This window comes from Nannobrachium achirus, assembly GCF_963921795.1.
Source record: "Nannobrachium achirus genome assembly, chromosome: 11".
Taxonomy (NCBI): domain Eukaryota; kingdom Metazoa; phylum Chordata; class Actinopteri; order Myctophiformes; family Myctophidae; genus Nannobrachium; species Nannobrachium achirus.
In genome coordinates, this window is record NC_137820.1 from 38,268,687 (window position 1) to 38,288,259 (window position 19,573).

Consider the following 19,573-nt stretch of genomic DNA (forward strand, 5'->3'; position numbering starts at 1 on the left):
AGTACTGTACTGTGCAATTTAGACCAGTGTTTCTCAACCTTTTTGTCTGCATGGGCACACTTTTCATGTCCCAAGAATCCATGGGCACACAGACATAATACAACGCCTCGCACCGCGAGGTTGTTGTGTGCTTGTAGATCGGCTGTTTTCACAAGTTTAAATCATTTTTAAAATGATAAATACAATACTGGCTTTCAAGCAGTTTCAAGGGGCACACTTGACCCTTCTCAGGGGCACACCAAAGGTCCCCAGGCACAGTGGTTGAGAAACACTGATTTAGAGTAACTTTTGCTTTTACTTGATTATTTCCATTTTTCAATACTGACGGAGAGACGCAGATAAGAGATAGATAGACATTTTTCAATACTATAATTCTACTCCACTACATCGCAGAGCCAAATATTGTACATTTTATCAATTATTTGACAGCTTTAGTTACTTTGGAGATTTACTTCCTTACTTATTTACTATTAATCCATTAAGTACATTTGCCTTGGTACTTTAAGTATATTTTTGAAGTACTTTTGTACTTTTCCTCAAGTAGACATTTTGAATAAGCCTACAAGCCTTGTACTTGTAAAAGAGCAGGGAGAAAATCACCCAAATGTGGCTGTTTTCTAACCAGTGTTTTCTTGCTTTTCTTGCTCCACCACTGAAGAAGCAGCCTACTTTAAGGCAGGTTAAGCAGGGTGAGAAGACATGCAATCATGTCATCAAGATATAAGCCTCCTTTCCCAAGAGGCAGTTCTTCTGGGAGACTTCTGATCAGTGTCTGGTTGTGACCAGAGGGGGCAGTGTTGAGCTTCCTGCGGCTCACCATTCTTTTCAGTGTTCAGATGATGGACAACGACCTCAGCAGTAAGAGAAGCTGCTCTGTCTGAACCCATCATGAGCTGTATTTCATAGACCAGAGTTTCTCAAACTTTCAAATTTCAAGGTGTGTTCATCGGGTTTATTTGGTTCCATTTGTACACTTTAAAAGTTACAGACTTAAGTGTAGGGTCAATTTAGACCCACATAAAGGAACCCACAGAATCCATGCAATCCACTTTGAGAGTCATAGAAAGATACTATAGCGCTCATTGTTAAAATAAGTATTGTATGACAGTGAGCAGCGCTGTGAGCTTGTAGATTTTTTGCAAATCTTTGAATACATATTTTTAAAAGCAAACATTTGTAACTCAAATATTTGCTTGTTGGGGGTCCCTGGAACAACATATTCTGAGATGGGGGTCCGTGGCCAAATACATGTCATTTTGGAGGTCCTTGTCATGAAAAAGTTTGAGAACCACTGATTTAAGAAGAAGGATTTAGGAGACGTTTATAGAATCGGGTCACAATAAAAAATATAAAAAATAGCAGATATACAAGCTCACAGCGTGGCACCGAGTGCCGCGCTGCGAGCTTGTATATCTGCTATTTTTTAATAGTTAAAGCATGTGACTACACCAGCCTCTCAACCACATGGCTCAGTTATCATGGCTAACATAAGCACAGAGACAAATCACAAACGGGACAGTTAAAGCCGCCTTGACCCCAAAACGTCCACCATATGCTTTATGGGGTCCATCACGCACGACGACACAGAGGAAGGAAAACAAAACAAAAATACATTCCGCATGCGGTAACGTAGGCCTATGTTTGAGTGTGCGGCGAATAACGATGACGAATACGTTGGCCCATTACGGTCCAAACAAGTGTTGATAGGAATGATTGTATGGTTGTAATTAATGGAGGAAACGCAGATGGAGAGATACCCACCCCCCCGTCCCCCCTGCGCAGCGGTACGAGGACCTAACTGTCAGTATCTGTAAGTCCTTAAATGGCATCACTGCTTAGGGTCAAAGCAGGAGACACAAAGTAGTGGAGACAGCATGAGAGAGAGAGAGAGAGAGAGAGAGAGAGAGAGAGAGAGAGAGAGAGAGAGAGAGAGAGAGAGCTAGCACACAGCGGTGCTCTATACCAAGTGTCTTCAACAGGGGGTCCGGGACCCCTAGGGGGTCCTCAGAGTCATTACAGGGGGTCCGCCAAATCTTTGTGATAGGATAATTCTTTTGAATTAACAACTTAAACACTCGCATCCCTATTCTGAGGAGAACTTTAGCCAAAAATAGCAGATCTACAAGCTTGTAGATCTGCTATTTTCGGCAAATAGGTTTGGTGTAGAGGTAAAGAAGAGCAGACCAAGTACAGAGTGAAAGGTCAAGTTAACTAAAAACGCGACAGTGCTGTCAAACAAGTCTATGAATCTATCTATGAAATCGATGAAAATCTGCATCACACATTTATACAATAATATGGAGAGGGGGTCCCTGCTTCAATTCTCTCTCAGCTAAGGGGTCCCTGGCCTGAAAACGTTGAAGACCCCTGTTCTACACGGCGGCAGAACCGTTTAGGCTTAATATAATAGGGTTTATATAAAGCATGATGACTTAATCTTACCTTGGGAGAAGGTTATTTCACAGTCACTCAAATCTTTCCTACACAAACTAAATTAAAAATGTTTCATCTCTGGGACCCCATTCTATATGCTAAAATGTAACTCTGAGAGTGATTTGTAAGGGTCAATTTAGACCCCCTATACAAAGGAACCTAGAGAGATCCACTTTAGCCCCTTTTCCACTGACATGGCCCAACACCACACCACACCACTCCACACCGCTCACTTGTGCCAGGTTTTCCACTAGAAGGACCTGGGTAGAGTGGTGTGAAAGTGGTACTAAACGTGGTACTGAAAAGTATCCACTCCAGAGTAGGTCTGAGCTAGGCCAAACAGGGCCAAACACTTCATAATGACTGATCACTCACTGACTTTTCATTTAGACCACCAGGATATAGTTGTAATACATGATAATAGATTCTATTGTGTTATAACTACTATCATAATCTATTATAGTGTATTATAGTTATCATAGTAATGCATTAATACTTTATATTGTATTATAATCACAGTTGAAATGGTCAATTTTTTTCTTACCGATAGAGGTACTTTTGTGCAATCGAAAATGTAGATATTTGTATGTATGGTGCGGTTTAGTGTCGTGTAATGTTGTGCTAAAGCTGCAGTGGAAAAGGGGCTTTTGAGAACCACTGGACTAGTGCATTCACTGCCTTCCAGCACACACAGCTGGTGCTCTGACGATCTACGGAGCTCCGTGAGCGTTTCCCTGCCAAAAAAAGAAAGAAAAGGAAAAACCTTGCGAGATGATTTAACATCTGTCTCGCACACTAACATCATGGCGGCATCTTCATTGAAAACACACAGACTGCAGCATTGAAAGGTGCCTGGCCCGTCAACGGATATACGGAGATTAATTAAGAAGAGAAGGCAACTCTTTGTTATGACGTCCCCCTCGCGTTCGCTGTTGCCGTCACTTTGTCACGACGACAGCATGTTTCCAAAACAGCTGTTAGGAGAGAGAGGAGTTGAAAGACACAGAGAGAGAGAGAGAGAGAGAGAGAGAGAGAGAGAGAGAGAGAGAGAGAGAGAGAGAGAGAGAGAGAGAGAGAGAGAGAGAGAGAGAGATACAGTGGAAAGACAGAAGATACAAAGGACAGATAGAAGAGGTACAGAGATTAAAGACGAATAGAAGAGAGAGATACATGAGAGAAAAGACAGTAGAGAGAGATACAGAGGGAAAAGACAAACATAACGTTTTTGTCGGATGGAAACCTTGTATGTCCAAGACCGTTCGGTTTGAATTTATCATTTAAAAAATGATCTAAACTAGAGAAAACAGCCGATCTACAAGCACACAACGCCTTGCACCGCGAGGCGTTGTGTGCTTGCAGATCTGCTGTTTTCACTACTTTTGTGCGACGGCCTTGTATGATGAAGCAGGGCGTTATTTGCGGCAAAAATGTACAAATTTGAAACTTGGAGATACTAGGTTTCTGCCCGACAGTGACGATAAGAGAGAGAGAGACATGAGAGACAGATAATGAGAGAGGGCGATACTGAGACAGAGAGACATAGAGGCAGCGAGATAAAAGAGATACAGTCGAAGAGAGAGAGAGAGAGAGAGAGAGAGAGAGAGAGTAGTTGGATAGAAGAGAGGGACTATTTATAGTTATGTGAGAAGTTAAGAATGCGTCTGAAAAATACACTCTTCTGTCATGTGCCAGATGCGTGAAAGGCCAACACCGCCGCCAAAGTCCTCCTGACCTGATTCCCTGGACATTTTCCAGCGTTCACAATTAGTTTTTTTTGACACTTTATGTAAATATTCTTCGTCCTTATACTGTTGTGCTGCCTCTGGGCGACAGAAGGTATCTATCTATCTATCTATCTATCTATCTATCTATCTATCTATCTATCTATCTATATATATATATATATATATATATATATATATATATATATATATATATATATATATATATTAGGGCTGGGATGTGATTACAACATTTTATCTAATTAATTACAGGCTCTGTGATTAATTAATCGCAATTAATCGCATTTTAATCGCACATCGATATTTGACCTGAGAAGCATTTTCTTTCAAGTAAAACACATTTTGTTGTACGAGTGAATCAACAAGTGAGTTTTTTAAATCTAAATTTCGCATCCACTGGGCCAAGCAAAGCGCTCTGATCGGCTACTTCTCCCTTTGCGTTTGTTGTCTCTTCTTGGTTGGTGCGTGATGTGCATCGCTATGATCAGTATGCCCGAAACTGAAGGTTCTGTGGTGCAAAAAAGTGCGATTAAAATGCGTAAATTTTTTTAATCGCGTTAATTTTCTGTAATTAATTAATCGCAATTAATCAGTTAAAGTCCCAGCCTTAATATATATATATATATATATATATCAGAGATTGCGTTAGACCGGAAATTGCCGGATTTGACCGATTTATAATGACAAAGACCGGAAAATATAAACCTCATCGGACATAAGGACCGATTGAAAATGACACGGCAGTTCACCGCAAATCTCTCTCTCTCTCTCTCTCTCTCTCTCTTTCTCAATGTCTCTCTCTCTCTCTCTCTCTCTCTCCCTCATCACTCTCTCTCACATGCACGTCTGGTTGCACAAACACACACGGGTTAAGTTACACTTTTTCCTGTTAATAATAACCTGTGTGAAATAAGCTGCATTGGGAGGTAAACGGGAGACACTTTATTGTGAAGGTAAGACAGGAAATGATAGTTGTTGCTGGGTAGGCCTAGTTGTCGGTTTGTTATGTTGTCGCTATGCTCTCTATGAGCTGCCTTGGTTTTGGAATATGAGCGCGCAGTTTAAGTTATAGTACATGAATGGACAGTCAAAAATAAGTTGTATTATCAGAACTGTTTAGCCTAAACATTAATTTGCTAACGGGGCGCTGGGGGAGAGAGAAGACAGCAGACAGCAGTCCATTTCAGCGTCATTTTGCAATGCGCACTGTGAACCCATGGGAATTATTGAAGGCACGCAGGACAACTACAACCCATATAAAACAAACTTTATACACTCGATTGAAGTTCTTTATGAGGAGATGTTTTGGAAACTGTACAAGATCACCACCAAAGCCTTTTCAACCTTCCCAAAGTTGCATAACAGAGATGCAGGATGATCGTGACCACTCGACCATACTAGTGAGTAGTCTATAATTGATTCCTTTCTGGCCAGATTAATCTATCAACCTATGAAACATTGCGCAGACCCCACTTTCAGACTATTTCTCATTATTCTGTACATTATTATGTGTTGGCCTGAAATATGATGCAGAACAGAAACAACTTGTTATGAAACCATGCAGTATCTGTGCAAACACACAGCCTGCGTGCGTAGTCCAATATAATTAATTTCCTTATGCAAGATGATCGATCATCATCAAAACATACAGCTTCGGAAGCTGTATGTTTTTTGTACAGCCTACTACTCCTTTACATTCAATTAGTTCAGTCCCAACTATACAGCAGGACTTAAACTGTTGTTATTGGCTATGTTTTTGCACCTGCTTGTCATCCATGCATTCAAATTATTATGTCCGGTATTTTTATCAGATGTCCGATAAATTTTAATCATGCCGGTCACGGTGACCGGCTGTTAAAAATCCTAGCGCAACCTCTGATATATATATATATATATATATATATATATATATATATGTGGAAAGGGGCTCACGAGAGACAAGAACAAAGACAAAAGAAAGGATTCAAGACAGAGAGAGAGAGAAACAGAGAGAGACACAGAGAGAGACACACAGAGAGAGAGAGAGATACAGAGAGGTGGAGGTTGCTTACATCTTGCCATTCTCCGACCACCCAGGTGTAACGGGTGCACTCGCTGGCCTGACAGGGCTGGACGGTGGCGGGGCGAGCGTGCCCGTCACACAGCTCCTCTCTCACCTTCCCGCTGCCCTTCAGGCGGCAGTAGATGTCTCGCTTCCTGACACCGACTCCGCAGGTGACAGAACACTGGTGGAGACACAGAGAGAAAGAACGACACAAACACCACGTCAGAACGCCAAGAGACCTACGGTATGAACAGAACGATGGTAGTAGAGACACAGTGAGAATGACAAGAAAACTTAAAGCAGGGGTCTTCAACATTTTCAGGCCAAGGACCCCTTAGTTGAGAGAGAGATGAAGCAGGGTCCCCATACCTTATCATAGATTCCATATAGTTTCATTGTTTGACAGCACGATCGTCAGTGTATTTTGGATTCATGTCAATTTGTGTTTTCAGATATTTAACCACTTGAACCACCAATAGTTTTAAAACTTGACCTTTCACTCTTTTACTTAGTCTGCTCTACACCAAAGCTTGTTGCCGAAAATAGCCGATCTACAAGCTCACAACGCCTTGCAGCTTGTAGATCTGCTATTTTTGGCTAAAGATCTCAGAATATGGATGCTATGGTTCAAGTGCTTAATATAAAAAAGGAGAAAACAAGTTTCTATCACTCAAATATTTGGAGGAACCAACTGTAGTAACTCCGAGGACCCCTTAGGGGTCCCGGACCCCCTGTTGAAGACCCCTGATTTAAAGTATGACCAAAACACTGGGAGACAGTGAAAATGACAACCGCATGCACGTCAGAACAGCAAGAACAGCCACTTAGAAGACCATTAAGTGTACCATTTCTTAATTAGTGGTGGAGCATGGGATATGGGATGTGTTATCTTACTAAATTAAATTAACCCGTTCAGGGTGTTCATAAAAGCCTGATTAGATGATAAAATGACCAAAGACCATACACAGCTCCGTCTATCAGCCATCTCGGCCTAAATGGAACCTTCTTTCTGGCTGACGTGCCATGTTTGTTTGCTGGTGGTGGGGACCGGCCTCAACGTGGCATTAATACTTCAAGAATCACACGTTGTTTGGTCTGCAGAGACACGTTGTCTCCGCTCTGAATCACCTTTAATGATGTGGTGGTCCGACCCCACAAAGCAGCGCGCTGTGGTGTGTGTCATGTCTTTGTTGAGCCATGTTTCTGGGTTCACAGTCACACGCGGGACGGGGTCTAGCCTATCCCAGCATCTCTTTGATGTAACCTTGGGACAGAGTGCCTGCAGCATACCGAGGGAGCCCTCTTGTTGTGTGTGCTCTGTACGTCAAGACTTCATTCTCCCGTGTGCGATGGCGGCACGTGCCGAAAAGTCCACTTCCACTGCACTCTCAGAGGTAGATATTTAACCTTTACTCCAACTGCAATTGTTCGAAGACTTAACATTACATATGTATGTATATTATGTATATATACATATGTTAACCACTGAAGCCATATTGTATACTTTCTAATAAAATATGTCCGTCTACACTACAGTATATCTATTGCCTGTCGATCAGCTATTTTTAGCAAGATCTTAACAAATTTAAGATTTAAGATATTCTTTTTGACTTTTTATGCCTTTCTTAGATAGTATGCAGTAGACTGACAGGAAATGGGGAGACAGATGGGGTGCTGCTGACACACAGCAAAAGTCGTCGGGATCGGGATTCGAACCCACGACATGCTGTCAGGCTGCATCAGCAGCCCTAGGTGCCCCAGCCACTACCCGATAGCCGTCCGGGCCTTTGGGTACTTTTTAAGCATATTTTGATTCCAAATGTTTTTGTTCATAATATTTTGAATATAAGTAACTCGTAATAGCGTAACCGACCTCGCGACGGCGCTTAGATTAAGAGTTACACTGATAAAGCAGATTTCCGAGCAAAAACCTCTGTGATTGTGCAGAGCCGGACCAGTCTGTGCATTATTACACAGTGCAGGGTATCGCGTTTCCAGGCGTTTCCAGATGTATTTGTGTTGCTCGTTTCTCATTAGGAGTGCGTGTTATCATTGCAGGGTGTGCGGCTCAACGAACGTGGATGTTGGGTTTTTTGTGTGCGCGTGTGTGTTTTCTTAAGACTTTCAAATTCTGGACAAAGAACAAAAAGTAAATCTGACCCCCGGACAAAGATGTAATGAGGAGGGGAGGCTTTATTCCTTAATATTATCCCTGTCAAGCAGAAAGAAACCTCCTATATCCATATTCTTTTAAATGAAAATAGCAGATCCACAATGCGACACACACACGCACAACATGATCATCAGGTATTATGACTGCCACCGTTGGCCCTATCAATGCCAAACTTTGCACACACACACCTTGGATGGCAAATCACAACCTCCACCCCTCATTTGGATTTGGACATACAAGGTTTCCAACCACGACATCGACGATATCCTAAGAGGCCCACACCACTGCTATTGGAGCATGCTGTTGAGAGCGGGTTGATAACTGTTACGGATTTAGGGAAACTTGATTCTAATCTGGCTGCGGGGAGACTTATGGCTTTCCTTGTCCGAGATGACACACAAGGCGGAGCTGAGAAATGAGGAGACCATTTGATGTGGGTGTGTGTTGAGTAGCTCCAGACCTTAGCCAAGGTCTGGCTAATGTGTGTGTGAGTGAGAGACTGTGCGCGCACGTGCGTGCGTGTTTGTGGGGGTTGGAGGGTCGAGGAGAGAGGTGAGGATATGAAAGCACTGTGCAAACGATATTAAGGAATTTTTAAATGTATTTATTTATAAAATAGCCGATCTTTATAAAATAGCTTCAAGATAGTCTATTTATGCTGCGCAACACGGCACAGCGCACAACTAAATATAAATCAGGTATTTAACAACAATTCATGCCAGGCAGTTGTACTTCGCTGTCGGATGCTTAAAGGACAACTTTGTTTTTTACAACAAGGGTTCATATTTTAGATAGTCATTAGAGAAAAGTTTTCATTTACTTCTTTCTATCATTTTAGTGATTTTAACGATTTTGATTTGCATGCATGCCTCCAGGTTGGGGGCATGCATGCAAGTGGCTAAATATGTATTTTTAGACACAATAAGCCCAGTCCCAAGATGCACTGCAATCCTTCATGAGCAGTTGTGACTTATGGGGGCTGGTGTAAATAGTAACAAAGAAATTGACGGCTTATTGTGTCTAGAAAGACATATTTAGCCACTTGTACGCATGCCCCCAACCACTGAAATCAAAATACTAAAATCGCTAAAACAATAGAAAACAGTAAATGAAAACATTTTAACATTCATATTTTCTTTTCTCTAATTACAATCTAAAATATGAACCCTTGTTGTAAAAAAAAAAGTTGTCCTTTAACTGGAAAAAAATAGTCGATCTACGACCCTGAGCGATGCATTGTGCTTGAAAATGCATTGTGCTTTTAACCCTTTTAAATGGGTTCCAAATGATATATTTAACCCTAACCTCTATGGAAGTGTTGCCACTTCGACAATAAGAAGTCACTGTCGGAATGGAGACATGTCGGAATGTAGACATGTCGGAATGGAGAGCACCCCCCAAACGCTTACAGTGTTGTGAGCTTGTAGATTGTCTATTTTCGAAGACAATTTTGAAGAAGACAAGGACTGCAGGACTTTTACTTGTAAACAGAGCATTCCTACACTGTGCTACTTCTACTCCCACCACTGGCCTACATGGTGCCCTATTAACACCCAAGGAGCCAAACAGAGCAGAGAGAGAGGGAGAGAGAGAGAGAGAGAGAAAATGGCACGAGCTGGTTGCATTGATTTCCATTCTACTCTGAAACATAAAAAGGGCTTTATCTCTGAATGAGGTGAAAAGAACACAGAAGCAGAGATCTGATTGTTTTCACGGCGACACTATAACGCGATGGTCGGCTCCCGTTTGGATTTTAGTTTCGCGAGCGTTTGTAAACAAAGGGATTATCTTCCTCAATCGTCAGTGGACACCCACGTGCACACGCACGAAGCTTCCGAGGCTCTTCAAAATAAAGCGTGAGTGAACGGCGGCAGCAGCAACAGCTAGAAATGTTATAAACCTGAGCAGCCCATGTGTTAAGAGGTGAGTGAGGGGGAGGGGGTTCTGCCCTAACGGGGGGTCCCGCATGCTGCTGCTGCTGAGGTTTTCATAGTTGTCACAGGAATGGATGTTAAGATATAAAACATGTCTTTATGCTCCGGCTGAGGATTTCATGCTCACTGGTGGTATGTGTGGTGTGGACTGGAGGCACACATGATTACTACCAGACACCAGGGAGAGAGAGGGAGAGAGAGAGAGAGAGTGAGAGGGAGAGAGAGAGAGAGAGAGAGAGAGAGAGAGAGAGAGAGAGAGAGAGAGAGAGAGAGAGAGAGAGGCTGGAGATGTTCAGAGGAGCATCAGGAGTTTTCTCACACCAGAGGTGATAAGCAGTGTTGTAAAGTAACTAAGTACATTTAGTACATTTACTCAGGTACTGTACTTGAGTACAACTTTGAGGATTTTTATTTTATTTATTTTTTTACTTTGGTCTCATAGGGTAAATAGAAATTCAAAGAAATATGGCTATTAGTTTTCACTGTTGGTTAGAAACCTTGTATCTCCATTTTCTCTTCATTCATTCTTCTTTTTTTTAAGTGAAAGTGGTTTTAAGTGTGCCTTTAGGTTTTATACATAGTATAATAACTACATTTGATCCAATGGAACATGGGTTATCCCCGCCTTCCATTTGTGGACATGAGAGGTTACCACCCCACAGACAGCGAGAATGAAGAGTTGTCCCCTCTGGGAATGCTGCACTGCTCTATGTCTAGTTTCCTTCTGGACAGACCCCCTCCCACCCTCCACAGTGACCTTGTCAGACCGTGACAAAGCATCCCTCCGCTGTCTACTGCTCAGTGTCTGCGTGATAAATTTGAGTCTTTCTTGCGTGGTCTCTCTGTGGGCTCCCCCATGCAGACAGCTGCCCTCTACCCCAGCGGGACTCCATCTGAGACAGACGTGTGTCAAGGCTCCACCACCACTCCCCCAACCTCCATATCCTGGCCTCTGCTCTGTCCATGTGTCTGTTTGCACCAGACCTCCCTTACTGCAGCAGCCTGCTGTGAATGGGGACCCTACTGCAGTGGTACTTCATGACACATGACATTTGGGCCATCCAGACCATAAATATACGGGCAAGGCATAAACGGGTAAGGGTGGCCTACGGGTAAGGACTAGTATATGTATGTGTATATACAGTATATATTAGGGCTAATGGGACAGATCCATCTTGATGACAGGACTCTAGACATACTGTGTACCGCTTTGTGTGGTTTTAGGGCAAAATCTGTAGGAGCAGTGTCCAAAAATGTGTTTTGCAAGAATCGGCCTCATGATGGCACTAGAAGAGGGGAATGTGAGAAATGAGGTTGTGGTTTGGCAGCCAAGGAGTGTGTGTGCAAAGTTTGGCATCGATAGGGCCAACGGTGGCAGAGATAAGAGTAGGGGCAAAAGTGTGATGTGACGGACAGACGGACAGACAGACAGCCGATGGAGCTTTTCGCAAAGGTCGAGCAGTGCTGGTAACTTGTTTTTAAGTCATTCTCTATGGGGAACATCTTTTATAATAATATTTTCACTGGGGACCCCAATGCCACTCTGAATGGCCACTCTGCCTTGTATGCAGTATTTCAGTCTGTCAGTTGATACAGAAAACGCCTTTGGAAGCGACCAGCCCAATTTGGAGTCTATTAGCTGAATACTCACAAAGCACGCAAAAGAAACAGTTGGAAATTATTTAAAAGTACGTTTTAGGAAAGAAACAATGATGATGATGGTGATGATAAGTGCATTCTGTCATGACACCCCCATGAAGGCATGCAAGTTAAAAAACAAATGCTGGAGAATGAAACGTGTGGATTAACTAATAATCGACAGACAGCAGTGCAGTTCTGTTGGGACGTGTGTGGTCCATAAAGGAGATTCACAACCAGAATCTCACAGGAAATGAGAGTTAACCACTTAAACCCTCGGTTTTCAGTCAAATGGACCAAAACGAGGGGACATTCTCATTCTATACTCTACCACCAAAATGTGGAATGCTCTGAAGCCCCTGATACCATCCTTTAAAGATGGGGGGCCATGATTTTTCCCCCTCTAAAACATGATTATCATTTGATTATATGATGTAATTGTATCTGTTTTTTGACCGGCACTTTTGACCCACAAGGTGTCAGCCTCCAGGAAAAAAAAAATACCAAGGGAATACATAATTGCTCATAACAACCACACCAGGGGGTCTAATGAAGTACTGTCAACATCCTAGACACATCAAAAACAGAAAAAGTACAAAACTATGGCACCGCCTCTTTAAATCAAAGGATGTGTAACAATGGTTTCTTTCAAAATTGGCCTTAAAAAATAACAATCAGGAGACAGTAAACATGTCTTCGCTCGCGTGAAAGACCCTGCTTCTAACCCAGGATAGGCCAACAAAGTTACGGTTTCCGGATTCCAAAAAAAAATAAATTATAATTTTACTGCTGAGGAGTATTGAAGCCAACGGGATGGTGTTTTCTACTGGTGTTTCAATCCGAGTGTATCAAAGGGTGCGTTCGGAAATGCACACCAGGTGTGTGCTCAGTGTAGTGAGTGCCTAAACCCAACCCTAATCCTAACCCTAACCTCAGTAAAACTATGCCTAACCCTAACCCTAACCTTAACCTCAGTAAAACTATGCCTAAACCTAACCATAACCCCTAACCCTAACCACAAACGGGACGCATTTACAAACGCACCCTTTGATACACTCGGACTGAATCACCAGCAGAAAACACTCTCCCTGAAGCCAACAGAGGATTTCACTTCCTGATGACATCATCTCCCAAAGGATCATGGGAGATTGAGTTTTTGCATCACCCGCGGGTCCCAATGACCGCACGACACTGTTATCTATACTATAATTTTGCGAATGTCTGTCTGAGTGAGTGTCTGTCTGTCTGAAACAGCGTTTCTCCTCAGTGGCTGGAGCAATTGATCTGAAATCGCATCACCATAAGCATATGAACACACCTGACATAACTGTGAAGCCCGTTTGTCACTTTCACAAATCGTATGCTGTATATTAGCATTTTTATGGTGTATCTACTATCTATTCTGCATCTAGCATGAGGCACATCTATTCTGCATCTAGCTTGAGGCAAAATGTTTAACCAGCTCTGTGTGTGTGTGTGTGTGTGTGTGTGTGTGTGTGTGTGTGTGTGTGTGTGTGTGTGTGTGTGTGTGTGTGCAGGCAGGCGGGTGTGTGTGCAGGCGGGTGGGCGGGCGGGCTGGGGGGGGGGGGGACAGTATCTCTGTAGCCATTAAACGAAACGGGTTTCTTACATTGATGCTCCTACATCATGCAAGCACCAGTTAAAGTTACTTTCCATCCCTCATATACTGTGTGCACAGTGCACATCCCATAACCCACACACTGCACATCATTTTGGAGCTCATATCTTTGAACGGGTAAGGGCTAGTTTAATATAAAAGTGATATCCAGACTTTAATCGGGAAAAGCACTCCGTGGCTGGGTTTGAAATACGGACTTTAGTCTGGAAAGGCACTCAATGTTTAGATCGGAAAGTGTGAAGCGTTTACATCGCTTACACTTTTAACACTTCAGAAAAGTGGGATTTCTCACACAGCAAAGTACTGATGCAACACCTCTGCAACGCTTTTTCCTGCACAGCTGAGAATCATTTCACTAAAGCACAGAATTCCCTCCTCAACAATCTTCAGTGTTGGGTACACAAGTGTGAGTGCATTGCATAAACAGTTATGCTGTGCCTGCCTGTGGTGTTTAGCTGGCGCTGGGAGGAAACGGCACATTGCTCTTGAACATGTGTAAACTGAGGGCTGATTAGACAGGTGCTCTGTGTGTGTACACCACACAGCCTGCATCTGGGAGCCCTGGGAAACGCCTGGCCCTGTTCAGCGGCGGACAGTAACTGACGTTAGGGCTGTCACCATTATGACAGTTTTACATGACGTTTCATTGTCACTCAAATAATTGCGATTAACAATTAACTTTATAGCTGCCGTTGACATGTCAGCTTGTCAATGAAAGGGTTAATACCATGACGCCGTTGACGGGTCAGCTCGTCACTCTTACCCCCCGGCTCCACCGAGCGCGTCGAGCGTCGCGTCAACGTCAACGTTGTGAACGCTCCCGTTTTAATCAATGAAGGGTGCTCCACTGCCGACGTCAACGTCAGTGTCGGACGCTCAAATTCGCCCCGGTTCATTTTTTGACGCCGTCCGACGCCGGCACGACGCCGTCATTTTGGTGGAGCCCTAGCCTTACTGTAAATACAGTTGTAAATACAGTAACACTGTTATAGACTTACTGTACGTCTTGGCTGTCCATTCTGCAACGGCGGTGTCCGTGATATGTTTACAACGCACGTTGGGCATGCACGCGAAGTGAAGCTCCTCCATTAGAAATTCATTAATTTTCCCATAAAAAGACTTCATTTACTCGAAAAAATACATTTTGATTCCAAGGCTGGCATGTTTACAGCTCAATCTGCTATCGCATGGGGGCCGCCATGACACCCTCTCGTCTACACACTGTGACGTGACTAGATGGGGTAAACGTTGAAGAAAAATCACACTTGTGTGAACTGAGCGGTGGAGCCTGCGTGTGTGTGTGTGTGTGTGTGTGTGTGTGCGTGCGTGCGTGCGTGTGTGTGTGTATTTGTGTGTGTGAATGTGAGTGTGAGTGTGCCTAGCTGGCCTGAACAACAGCGCCCCTCCCTTAACATGTGTGGTCAGAAAAGGTATAGCAGCCAGGCTACATACACCACAGTCTACATACAGACAGACAGACACACACACACGGATACACACACGGCCACGCTATGGAGACGGTGTGACCACCGCTCAAAAATAGTGAAAAGAAATCCCGACCGGCCCTTCAAAATAAGAGTGGCGGCCTATGGAGGAAGCGGCGCGGCAGCAAGGAAAATTCATCCCTTCAAATTAAGGGGAAGCAAAAGTGTTAATTGTGTTCTTGCTGTTGACAATTACATTTCTGTTTGGCTTTATTGATAGTACGGTGAGATAGAGTCGGGGAGTGACATGCAGCAAAGGTCCGTTGGGCTCAGGAATCAAACCTGTGACTCACTGTCAGGCTGCATCAGAGCCCATACTGTACATGGTACAGTGGTCCTCAAACCAAAGGGTCTTTTGTGGGGCGCCCACTGGCCTAGCGGTCCAGGCACATACCACATGGTCTGATGCATGACAGCGAGTTGCGGGTTGAGCCCGGATCCCAACGACCGTTGCTGCGTGTCACTCCCCATTTCCTGTCAGTCTACAGTCTTATCAATAAAAGCCCAAAAACAAATCTTAAAAAAGGGGTCTTCTGGGGGCGTTCCAGGGGGTCCCCAGCAAAATAGTTTTAAATTGCCAACATATAAATGGATAAAGTGGTAGCATCAATAATTTTAACCTCGTTATCCATTTATGTTAACTATTTAAAAATAGCAGATATAGCTCACAGGGTCCCACCCTTTTTTACAGTACACTAATAAGACAAAATACGACATAATAAAGCCATAATTAAGAAATAATGTGTTGGTAATTAGAACTTATAATGTTTTATTAGACAAGAACAAAGACAGAATAAGACAGAATAAAGCCACAATAAGGATGATGTTTTATTACCCCTTGAATGAAACGTAACATATCAGGGTCCCAACAAACTCTAATAAGTCCTATAAGACCAATCAGGGTCCTAACAAAGTCTACTTATTTAACATTAGGCTTCATTAGAAAATAATGTGCTCTAATTACAAACAAATTAGCACTCATTATCACAGAATTGTACTGTAAAAACTAATCAACGACAAGGTAATTAGAACTTATCATTTTTATTAGACAGAAACAAAGACAGAATAAAGCCATAATAAGGATGGTGTTATTAACCCTTGAATGAAACGTAACAAATCAGGGTCATAACAAACTCTTCTTATTTAACATTAGGCTTCATTACAAAATAATGTGCTCTAATTACAAACAAATTAGCACTCATTATCACAGAAGTGTACTGTAAAAACTAATCAACGACAAGGCAATTCAAATTTATTAGACAGAAACAAGACAGAATAAGGATGATGTTATTACCACTCAAATGAAACGTAATAAATCAAGGTCCTAACAAACTCTTCTTATTTAACATTAGGCTTCATTACAAAATAATGTGCTCTAATTACAAACAAATTAGCACTCATTATCACAGAATTGTACTGTAAAAACTAATCAACAACAAGGTAATTAGAATGTATTAGACAGAAACAAGACAGAATAAGACCGAATAAGGATGATGTTATTATATGAACAATGGCCGAACTCTCCACCAGGGGGAGCTCCTGAGCACATTTTTTCTCTGCCTGCTGCAGAAGAAGAGAGGAGGAAGCCAGCAGCAGAGCAGATAGCTCCATATGTTTTTCTAAGAGAGTGTTTTGACACATGTTCCAAAGCTTTAAAAGCTGATAACATAACAGACATTGAGTAAATGATTTTCTATGTTACTGTATGCTGCCAGATGACCTGAGAGTACCGTTTCCCTTTCTTTTGATGAAGAATCTCTGGTGAGTGTGTCTTTCTTAACAAGGGTGCTAAGCTAACTGTTAGTATGCAGCTTCATGCTAACAGTTAGCTTAGCACCCTTGTTAAGAAAGGCACACAAAAGACAATTACACTCACCAGAGATTATTCATCAAAAGAAAAGGAAACGGTACTCTCAGGTCATCTGGCAGCATACAGTAACATAGAAAATCATTTACTCAATGTCTGTAAGGTTAATCACATTTAGTTGCCTCAGAATCAGCTTTTAAAGCTTTGGAACATGTGTCAAAACACTCTCTTAGAAAAACATATGGAGCTCTCTGCTCTGCTGCTGGCTTCCTCCTCTCTTCTTCTGCAGCAGGCAGGGAACAATGTGCTCAGGAGCTCCCCCTGGTGGAGAGTTCGGCCATTGTTCATATAATAACATCATCCTTATTCTGTCTTATTCTGTCTTGTTTCTGTCTAATAAATTCTAATTACCTTGTCGTTGATTAGTTTTTACAGTACAATTCTGTGATAATGAGTGCTAATTTGTTTGTAATTAGAGCACATTATTTTGTAATGAAGCCTAATGTTAAATAAGAAGAGTTTGTTATGACCCTGATTTGTTACGTTTCATTCAAGGGTTAATAACACCATCCTTATTATGGCTTTATTCTGTCTTTGTTTCTGTCTAATAAAAATGATAAGTTCTAATTACCTTGTCGTTGATTAGTTTTTACAGTACAATTCTGTGATAATGAGTGCTAATTTGTTTGTAATTAGAGCACATTATTTTCTAATGAAGCCTAATGTTAAATAAGTAGACTTTGTTAAGACCCTGATTGGTCTTATAGGACTTATTAGAGTTTGTTGGGACCCTGATATGTTACGTTTCATTCAAGGGGTAATAAAACATCATCCTTATTGTGGCTTTATTCTGTCTTATTCTGTCTTTGTTCTTGTCTAATAAAACATTATAAGTTCTAATTACCAACACATTATTTCTTAATTATGGCTTTATTATGTCTTATTTTGTCTTATTAGTGTATTGTAAAAAAGGGTGGGACCGCTCACAGTGCGTCACTTTGTGCTGCACTGTGAGCTTGTAGAGCCGCTATTTTTGAACATTTCTGAAAATAGAAAATATTTATTCTCATAAATCTTCTATTCAGGGGGTCCCTCACACAAAACCTTTTCAACTGGTGGTCCGCGGACAATTTGGGGGTCCTTGACTGAAAAAAGTTTGAGAACCACTGGTATTTAAAGTATTGTAAAATAGAAACAACGTACTTGAGTAAATGCACTTTGTAACTTCTCAGCACTGGGTGTTCAGCTGCTAACAGTTAGTGTTATCAGCCTCCCCGTGGGGAGCTAGTAGGGGTGTATATTTTGGGAGCCGACAGGGGGACAGTGTGCAGAGTTAGACAACACTAAACACACACATACCTCCTGCCACCTGTTGGCCTTCCAGTCGGGACATCCTCTGGTTCGACAGGCCTTCTCCGTCCGGGGCCGCGCCGCGTGGCCGCAGCGCTCCTCCTCTACCTGGCTCTGGTTCTTCTGGTCCACACACACCACCTCCCGCTGCTTGGTGCCTCGACCACAGCTGACAGAGCACTGCAGAGGCAGGGAGAGAGAGAGACAGAGAGAGAGAGAGAAAGAGAGGAGGGAAGGGAGGTAAAAGGGTGGTGATGTTACAATCTTGTTCAGAATGTATAATCAGTGGTGGAAAAAGTACTTACCAGTACTTAAGTACACATATCAATACTGCAATAGGCCTATAGAAATACACTGTTAAAAAGTCTGGAATTCAACATTTACTGGATTAAAGTACAAAACTGAAACTGAAACATTTCAGATGACTCACATTATATGTGAGTCACATATGATTAAAACTATAATGGAATTTTGTTCAAAAAGAATATGACTGAAACTGTCATATGAACTGATCTGCATTGTCTGGTTTATTGCGACCGTAGGTCGCATTTACTACCAAAACCTCCACGGGCTGTCTGTGCGTCAGTCAGTGAGTCAGTCCGTCACACTTTTGCCCTGCTCATATCTCCACAACCGTTGCCCCCATCCATGCCAAATTTTGCACACACACTCCTTGACTGCCAAACTACAACCTCCAAGGACCCCCGGAGCCCCAGGGACCTCCAGGTCCCTGGGGGACCCCCAGATGTAAAAAATTACCAAATATGCTCACACGTCACACGTCACACTTTTTCCCTGCTTATATCTCCGCACCCGTTGACCCGATCCATGCCAGATTTTACACACACACTCCTTGCCTGCCAAACTACAACCTCCAAGGACCCCCGGAGCCCAAGGGACCTGGGGACCCCCAGATGTAAAAAAAGACCAAATGTGCAAAAATGACCAAATGACCACCCCAACGGGGCTGCTCACGGGGAATTCCCGGGGACCACCGACTCCTGGTGCTCCAGAACGGATGCAAAAGTGGTGGCGCCCCCAGTGGAGGACCCCCTGCCACTGCAGCGCACATAAAATGCCGTAACTCGGGCTAGGAGCGTCCGGGAGAGCCGGGAATGGTACCTATTCGTCCGCCAAGGCAACGCGGAGACCCCACCCCTCATTTCTCACATGGCCCTATTCTAGCGCCACCTTCAGGCCGATTTTTAAAACACATTTTTGGACACTGCTCCTACAGTTTTTGCCCTAAAATCACGAATATCACTACACAGCATGTCTACACTCATGTCATCAACATGGATCAGGAAGATTTTGCAAAAACAAATTTTT

The 19,573-nt window shown here is 42.8% G+C and overlaps 1 protein-coding gene across 1 annotated transcript in view; it reads right to left on the minus strand.

Moving 5' to 3' along the window:
• The window catches only part of LOC308293744 (A disintegrin and metalloproteinase with thrombospondin motifs 20), a gene marked incomplete at its 5' end in the record, with an annotated part of 210,943 nt that overhangs the window by 12,269 nt on the left and 179,101 nt on the right, over positions 1–19,573 (minus strand). Inside the window, 2 exon segments of the mRNA XM_080736360.1 lie at positions 6,227–6,400; positions 18,254–18,424. Of these exon segments, the coding sequence (XP_080592486.1) occupies positions 6,227–6,400; positions 18,254–18,424 (345 nt within the window).